This window comes from Volvox carteri, assembly GCF_000143455.1.
Source record: "Volvox carteri f. nagariensis unplaced genomic scaffold VOLCAscaffold_13, whole genome shotgun sequence".
NCBI classification, from domain to species: Eukaryota; Viridiplantae; Chlorophyta; class Chlorophyceae; order Chlamydomonadales; family Volvocaceae; genus Volvox; species Volvox carteri.
Window position 1 is genome coordinate 548,887 of NW_003307556.1, and position 8,814 is coordinate 557,700.

The window sequence follows — 8,814 nt, forward strand, 5'->3', positions numbered from 1 at the left end:
CCACTCTGTTGCTGCTGTAGTGGCACCTGCGGTGTTACGTGCTGTTGATTTGCACCTCCAGGGACTGGGCCTGCTAGTTGAGGCGGATTGCCAAGGGTGGCGGGGACAGGAAGATCATCTGTATCTGAGCCCGCCTGTTCTTCTGATATAACTGCGTTCCATGAGGAGGACCAAATTGCCGCCACCGCTGCCATCTCTCCTTGTCGTGTGCTGGGTTGTATCCCCGTCAGCCCTTCTGCTGCCACTTTGGCTGTCGCACATGGTGGCAGCGGTCTGCCCGAGAGCTGCTGTGGAGCTACTAGGATGGAAGGGGCCTGCAAGATGCCACTGGGGGATCCAAACATGTGGCCTGGAAGAGGTTTTAGTCGCTGCTGCTGCAGCTGCTGCTGCAAGGTGGGAATTGGGTGACGGTTTGCCTGCATTAAACTACTACTATTTCTAATGGGCGTAGGCATGGATGCTATGCACCGGATTTCATGTGGACCACGCTGGTGCTGCTGGTCACCAACCTCACTACTGCCGTCCAAAGCTGTAAAGCCTACCACAGACATTTGCGAGGGCGACAGCACACCGTTTGCGACCTCATCAGCTGCGGCATAGCTGGATTGCCTGATGAATGAGACTTGCTGCCGTTGCTGCAGCTGCCGAGAGAGTAGTGATGTCTGGCGGATATGCCATTGTTGTGAGGGACTTGACTGCGGCTGGAGTGAGGGCTGTGGTGTCAGGTGGGGTGTATGTGGCATGTCACCATCCTGCGGCTTTAAGGGAAACTGCACGAACGTTTGCCCAGCAAGATCAACACCCATGCTAGCCAGCAGCCGTTGGTTGAAAAGGTATGTAGATGCCATTTGTTTCCAGGTGCGGACCTGTGGGGGTTGGGGGGTGCAGTTTGTGAGGCGGGCAACATAAGTGATGAGGATTAATACAGCAATCATGTTGGTCTACCTGCCAGCGATGTACACCTCTTTGCCAGCGCACCATAGACTCCACTGTGGCCTTAAGCGCATCGTGAATGCAAAGGTGGATGTCGACCTCGCGGCTTGCTCTTGCACTTGCAGGAGGCACGCTGCTGTCGAACAGGCACTTTTTGGCGTCATCATGCTTCACTTGGGAAGACCTTGAGGACCGGGACCTTACAGCGGCTCTCTGATCAGGCCACACTTGGCGCTGTGGTGCTGCCATGTCCTTCATCATTGCACCCTCTAGGATTTGATACTCAGGTGTTGAAGAGCCATATGTACGCCCCACATGTTCCATGACAAGTCGTGCCATTGTCATCACCAATTTGTGATGCTCTGTGTCAGATGCCATTGCAGAATGTTCAACTTTGGTATTGGCTTTACCGCAGCCTTTACTGGTGACAGCAGCTGTGTTTGATGCAACAAGAGCCATAAGGTGGCGCATCGTGACCTTGTCAATTAGCCTCTGTCCACCAGCCACCATTACCATTACAGCACGAACTCGGCCATTCCAGGTTTTGGGTAGCTCTGTGCTGCACATCAGCTCACGCACGACCCCTGTTGCCAGCACTTGCAGCAGCTGCATATTAGTGGGTGCATCCCGCATGCAGCGTGCCAGTGTGCAGCAATACGCCTTGGTTGCACTATTGGGACTGCCACGATCATTCACTACATTACTAGTATCTGCAACCTTGGAGGTGGTCATGCTGGCCGTCACTGTGGAGGCGGCGGCGGCGGCTGCAGATGCTGTCATGTGGGAGCTCCGTCGCAGCCGGGTTGGAACCACACCACCACACAGCATCCCTCTGATTGTAAGGAGCAAGTCGGGCAGCACAACTTGCGTCAGGTCTTGCAGCACGGTTGTAGCACGCTCCCAGTCAATGCTGCACTTCTGCTTCATAAAAATTAAACCCATCGTGGCGAAGAAGTAGGAAACCAGCATGAATAGCAGTAGCAGGACCTTGCTCGCGACCATGATGGCAATCGCAACCTTCTGCACAGCCGGCAAAATGAGGCTACTGCTGGACAACAGCTTAAATACGTTGATGGCAGATGGACCGCTAATAATGGAGATGGTATCCCGAATGGCCCCATCCAGGCTGGATAGCGCCGCCATGCGGTCGCCCATGACGGTGTTAGCGGCTGCTGCCAACATGACGGCTACCAGCACGATGATAATGACCAGGTGGAGCACGGGGGTGAACATGGTCATGAGGGTGCGGCAGATGATGCCCAGGCGCGCCTGGAAGGACATCACCATGACAAGCCTGCGGGGGGGGGGTACACGGGCAGTAGCTGCGTTGAGTACAACACGCACATCGGTCAAATTGTTTATCGTATATGTACAGGGTCATTGTAGATAGATACGACCGAGGAATAGATCATCCATACATAGAGTCATGGTATGGAATGGGTCTGGGTCCGAGATCTGGGAGACTAGGCACGCAGGGTGAGGAGGATGACAACAGTCGTCCCAACACCATCACATTAACTTTTCTGCATGGTCCATAACAATAACTGTAACTGTAACTGTAACTGTAACTGTAACTGTAACTGTAACTGTAACTGTAACTGCAACTGGTATGGTCTATAGATGGTTTCTTAGATAACCCTGAACATAGACGGTCTTTAGACGATCATTTCACTATCTGTTATAGGATGGCCCTTTCGTCTACAAGCCATAGAAAACTTACCGAAGTTTAGCAGTCCTGGCCATGGTGCATGCAGCAGCTGCTCGGCAGAAAGGAAAAGTGCACCCTAGCGGTTTCTACCTGAAGCATGCAAGCCATGTTGGAGCCAGTAGCCCTATGGCGACACTCACTTTGCAACCAAGCCAACAATAACCACCGCTTGCAACATGCCGTATGTGGTCCACATGTCCACCAGGGTGTGAGCGTTACGCAGCACCTCGTTCAGTGCGTCCCAATCCGAGTCTTCCGTAGGCAGCAACCACCGGCCAGGGACGCCAGCGCCTGTAGGAAGGTCAATGCCCATACCGGCAGCCTCAGCGTAGACAGACGCGAATTCCGCGGCGATGCCTTGACGAGCTGCCAGCAGCCAGTTTGCTGCTGCAAAGGAAGAAGCATCGTATACGTGGTAGGATGAGCGGGCCTTGTACAGCACCAGGTGTTGCGACACGAAGACCGACCAGAATGCTGACACAGCGATTAGCAATATTGCCAGAGGTATATCGTACAGCAGTCCGCCATCATGCCTCACAAACTCCCTAAACCAATTACGACGCGCAGATGCACCCGACAGCTCATCAAGGCCAGGTGCGGAAGCTAACAAAGTGCTGCTATTGCTCGCGGGTAATTGAGGTGATGTAGAAGCAACATGAGCCTCCGCTGGCACTCGGGCCTCAAAGCGGCTGCTGTTGGCAGTGTTGGCTGTTCCAGTGACGGGCCGTGAGACGGACTTCACTGCAGCGGTTCCCGAAGATGGAGGTGGTGTGACGTAAACCGAGGAGGCGGTACCAGCAGCTCCTGCAGCGGACTGTGTTTCAATGGACTGCCTTTCGGCATTGATACTGGGCCTTTGCCTTGGGGACGTTTCCGTAGCACCGACAGCATTAGGAGAGGTGGGCGCAAGGAAATCGGCTCCATCGATGCTTCCACAGCCATTAGTCAGACCAGGCCTCCTGGATTGATGTTTCTTAGCGGCCGCCGCTGCTGCAGCTGCCGCCGCCGTGTAATGTGCCGCATTTGCCGCAGCATAGGCCGTGGAGGCAGCAGTGAGCAATGCAAAGAAGACCGTCAGCACCCACAGCGGCAGTAACTCCCTTGCAAACACGCGATGAAGCGCCTTCCCCGTCAGCGCTTCGTCTTCCTCGAGGTAGGCCATGGCAGGGAAGCCCACAGTGGAGAGGTGGCCTATGATGGCCCCCGCCTCCGACCACTGGAAGTCACCACGGAAGTAGGCGAAGGCGTGGTAACCAGGGTTGTAGACCTGTGCAGATACAGTCATGAGAAAATAATGCATACTGAGAATGAGTTGTGTATAGTAGAAATGATTGCGTATGTCTAATGAATGCTAGTGTGTGCGTGTAAATACCCATTCAGTTCTGCATGCAACGGCATGTGTGGATCTGTTCACAGGCAACCACCAGGTATGTTGGCGGCAAAAGATCAACGTACGGCAACGATGTGATGGCCTTTTCGCGCATACATGTACGAATACATGCTTCGTCCCCTGTGATTTAGGAGCTCACTCATCCCCTGCTGTGACTTGGTCATTCCTCCCCCCCTTAAAAAAACTTCCATTCAGTCCCCGAACCCATTTATTCCTTGCGTGTGTACGTTTCACTCTGAAGTCGTGCTAGTGGCAACAAGCTGTGCCGGCTTCCTTGAAGCCGGAAAAAGGGCGGGGCCCCCCTGCATCCGTACAGGCCGGTAGCTAGGGCGGCACGTGTGACAATTGATGGGTAGTGTCAACGCGGTGGGAGCTGTGCTCGTTGCAGCAGTGCTGATGCTGTTGGCGGTATGCTTGTCAGAGCGCGGGAGGCAGGAAGCCGGGGCTCGTAATCTGTGTGGCTAATACAATTATGTACATAATTGTGCGCTATCACATGTGCGCTATCCCTATATTGACATATAGATGCTATTCCCCAAGCTTACCAGCAGCTCGGCCGTCATCTCCACGGTTTGGCGATGGTCCAAATAGTTCCCATCCACCAGATAGCGCACCATCTGGGCTGCACGACTGGCGGACAGTCCGCTTTCCAGCAGCACGGGGAAGCCGGGTGAGCGGCCGGATAGGGCCCGGGAAGTGAACCCGTAGGGTGTGCCCGTGACACTCACTTGCGCCGGGTCCGACGTGTTGTAGTACCAGCTGAGCTGCGAGGTGAGGTCCTCTCGGTAAAGTGGGGAGGACCTGCCGCAGCAGCAGGTCAACAGTGCAATGGCCATCGAGGGAACAAAGGCTTGCAGCTCACCTGTTGGTCTTAATAAACATGGGCGGGAAAAGAACCCTTTGGCCGCCATAATCGACACCATCACAGGGACAGTCCCTAATCGCAGCAAATGCGCTACAACTCCCTGGTCACAAGGGACTCAAGCATCACTCTGTGTTGACAAGGGCCCCTCCTAAGCGGCAACCGACAAGGTAGGAGCATGAGTTTAAAGGTCCCCCCCAACAAAACGTTCCCAACCTGAGGAAGACGGGATCAACCCCATATGGTACAAGGCTGTTGTTGCGGGCTGCATACAAGTTCTGGAAGAAGCTAGAGGCAGAAGCACCGCTCTGCAGGAACGGTACATCATACAAGTGACATCTGCCAACCAGGGTTGCAAATCTGCTACCACAAGCTGCATTTCGCTGCCTCGCCGAGCTGCTTCCGCTTCCTCCTGGTACTGGAAGTGTACGGCGGGTGGTGTGCAACAACAAGCCGCCAATGACACGGTTGCCTGCGCGGACACCAGCATAGCGTGGCCGTGTAGCTGAAACTCGGACGTCAGCACCCAAGTCACGCACAGCACTTGACCCCTGTGAGAAGTATGGGAGAGTAAAAGCCACCAGAAAGCCTGTCCGCTGCAGCCGGTAGCAGTTTGTGTCCATTACTATTTCCCCGGCATCCTTGGCTGCTTCTGCTGCAAGCATTGCCATGTACAGCGCTCGGTCCGTTTCTGCACGTGTCTGTGCAGACAGCTCACGGAGCTTTACGTCCAATTCACTGCTCTGCTCCAGCAGCTGCTGCTCGGCAGCCAACTGGGCGTCGAACCCCGCCTCGACCTGTGCTGAAACCACCAGCGTGCGATTCTGTGCATCGGCTGCCTCCGCCACAAGAGCGCCCACTGCTGACTTCATGGCTGCACCACGACCTTCATCTGCGGTTGCCACCTTGTCATCACCAAGAATCGATGGAAGGTTGGAGTTAAGCGTACTGGCCTTCGTGTAAGCGGCATCTGATGTCTGCAGCAGGGCCTGGACAAGGCCCACCAGTGACTCAACGAAGCCGGCAGTCAGGTCCGGTACAGACGGGACCGTGATGTTAACAGAGGTGGCATTGAGGGAGGAGGCTACAGACGCAGCCAGGGAGTCCATGGCTGATGTGCTGGTGGTGCTGGTGTTGGCAAGGGCCTGGAGAAGGCTACGAATGGGCTGCTGCTGCTGCCTCAAGCAAAAGTGGCTTGACAGCTGATGGGCTTCCCTGCTTCTCTTGACCTTGCTCACAGGACACCGCATCTTTTGAAGCGCCTCCCGAGACCGCTGTTTTACCAGTTCATCCCACAACTCCTGCAATGGTCGTGTTTCCATGGGCATGTCATTTTCATATACCATCCCTGCCAGCTCCTCAGCATCAAGGAGCTGACGCCTCTTGACAGAAGTACTGCTGCTGGAGGAAGATGACTGCGACAGGCCTGACACAGAACGATGCACGTGGCGTGGGTTGTAGATGTGTATGGCTGCATCGACTGACACGCTTGCTGGGGAGCTGTTGGTAGGAGGCGGGGAGGTCGTGAACACTGTTGCTGACAAGATATCTATATCGGATGCCTGCACGCCGTAGCTGGCCATGCGAGTCACAAGCTCCTGCACTGCAGATGCATGATCAGGATGGCTGCTGTTCATGAGGTTTACGGTGAGCTGTGCTGGAGCTTCGGCATCAGTCAGATTGTCAGCCAACAGTATCAGGGTCACAATGATGGTTGCTTGCTGGTAAACAACAACGGTCCGGTTTGCAGTCGCAGTAACGCCCTGGTCATCAGTCACCGAGTACTGGAATGTGTACACTCCAGGCAAGCAGTTGCTGCTGCCCATAGCGAGTGCCTCCAAGCTGCAAGACTGGCAAGTGGTGCTGCTTCCAGATGTCGTATTGCACGGTGTCGTATTGATAACGCTGAGCTGGGCTGTCAGGTCTACAGTGGTGATGTTGGCAGCGGGGGATGTGGGGAGCAGCACACCAGTCGCAACAGCGCCACAGCTGCGTGTATCAAACATGGAGGTGCAGGGCCCCAGGTACACAGGTGACACGCTTCCGTACTCCACGTAGGCCACGTCAGCAGGTGGCAGCAGTGTAATATTGGGACCAGGAACCTTGGGTGGCAGGAGGGATGCACTGGCAGTGCAGGGCAATGGGGAGCATAGGTAGCCGCCGGACCCATCAGAGCAAAAGTAAGGTGCGGACTTATCGGTGCATGGATCCACAATGACGATGGTGCGGCGGACGGTGGCGTTGTTCGGCGGACGGGCATTATCCCATACCCAAAAGTTGACGTTGAAAACTGCACCTGGTGGTGCGAGTGTGTTAATCCCACAACCCGCTAGACCCTTGGAAGCCAGGGTATGCCTTCGCAGCAAATCTGAGGAGCAGCCGCCACCATACAGGCAGGATGATGGCGGGCACACCACCACACGATCCGTTAGGTCGACTGTGCCAGTGGAGTCAATGGCCGTCGCGCCTGGCTCACAGGACGGGGTCGAGGCGGCTGACAGGTCAGCACCAGTAGTGCATGGCCCATAAGTGCTGCCGCGTGGCAACAGCACTCGTGCTGGGGCTGCAATGGCTGTGATTAAAGTCAGCTGCGGCTTCAAAGCAATAGTCGTTTCTGCAGCGGCTGCAGCTACCAATGACGAGATTGTGACGCTGGCGCTCTCCACATTAGATCTGCAGACACCGCCACCGTCGGAGCAGGATATGCCATCCGAGCAGAGTATCTCCCCAGAAGGGCAGACAGGCTGCACGATGAGGACACGTGACACACTTGCAGAGCGCCCCGCGCTGTTAGCCACCGAGTACGTGATTGTGTAATTGCCAGGTCTGGAAACAGACACGTTGCATGCAATCAGCAGTGGCAGCAGTGTCTGACCTGCCCTTGCCGCACGTAGTGGAGTGCCACAGACTTGCACCCTCAGGTCCAGGCTCCCATCCTGCACATCGAAAGCCACTGCACCTGGGTCGCAAGGCTGGTTCTGCGGTACTAGACTTGTACACCTGTCATACTTGGCGTTTTGCTGGATTGAAATTGTGAGAGGCCCCATAATCTTCAAGTTGGGGAACCCAATGCTGTTGAATGATTCATTGCTGGCAGCGGAGGTGTATCTCGAGCCAGACGTGGCACCACTGGAGACGGTGGCCTGGGTGTCGCCGCAGATGCCTTGACTTGTGCAGGATGGCAGGTCATCCTTGTCGGTGCAGTAGCTCTCATTGCTGGGGCAGACTACCTTAATTAGACGACGCGCCAGCTGTGCGACATTGCCAGTCAGGTCGGCTGCCTGCATTGAAGGAGGCAGGCAGCAGCAAAACAGGGCAGTTGCAACGTAAATGGAAGCCCTGTGGGTTCCATTAACGACGCAAAATTCATATGGTGTAGACAAAGATGCGTATGCAGACTTGTTACCCTACAACAGACCCAGCTACATTTCGGCAATCTACACGCAATATATTGCGAGCTTGCGTAAGTAAGCTGGGTTAGTTGGGCGTAAGGCCCAATGCGTAACTGTTAGACTAACTGTTTCGCAACGGCCCGTGTCCTCAGGGCCGTCATTTATTGCGCGCATTAAGCTGGTTAGCTTATCTTGTTTTTGTTGTTCAGCGCGCGCTGATCAACAAAACAGGTCCCGCGCCTTCGGCGCGCTTTCTGTTACTACACCGCTGTGCCTTCGGCTCGTCAGCGAGACCCATCGGGTAGAGTGCAGTGGAGAATATATAGCACTAGCACCATAGAGTTAGCCCACCTTATTGAAGCACCTTTAGTAGTGCTAGTGGCGGCGCATGTCCCGGTATCGCTAGGCATGACTCCGCTGGTGGAGGCAACTCACAGCTATCCTACATAGCTAACTGGAATGTCACAGACTGGCATTTCCTCGAGGGCTTCTGCGACGCAGTTTATGCCCCCTGCTTTCTCCGGAGCGG

At 55.1% G+C, this 8,814-nt stretch overlaps 1 protein-coding gene across 1 annotated transcript in view; it reads right to left on the bottom strand.

Annotated features, from left to right (window-relative positions):
- Positions 1 to 34: 34 nt before the first annotated feature.
- VOLCADRAFT_89514 (uncharacterized protein) overlaps positions 35 to 8,814 on the bottom strand; it is a gene marked incomplete at both ends in the record, with an annotated part of 25,099 nt that continues 16,319 nt past the window's right edge. The window contains 8 exons of the mRNA XM_002949209.1: positions 35 to 70; positions 510 to 713; positions 979 to 2,227; positions 2,782 to 3,908; positions 4,577 to 4,832; positions 4,894 to 4,929; positions 5,241 to 5,365; positions 5,433 to 8,174. Coding sequence (XP_002949255.1) covers positions 35 to 70; positions 510 to 713; positions 979 to 2,227; positions 2,782 to 3,908; positions 4,577 to 4,832; positions 4,894 to 4,929; positions 5,241 to 5,365; positions 5,433 to 8,174 — 5,775 coding nt within the window. The remainder of the gene's footprint in view (positions 71 to 509; positions 714 to 978; positions 2,228 to 2,781; positions 3,909 to 4,576; positions 4,833 to 4,893; positions 4,930 to 5,240; positions 5,366 to 5,432; positions 8,175 to 8,814) is intronic.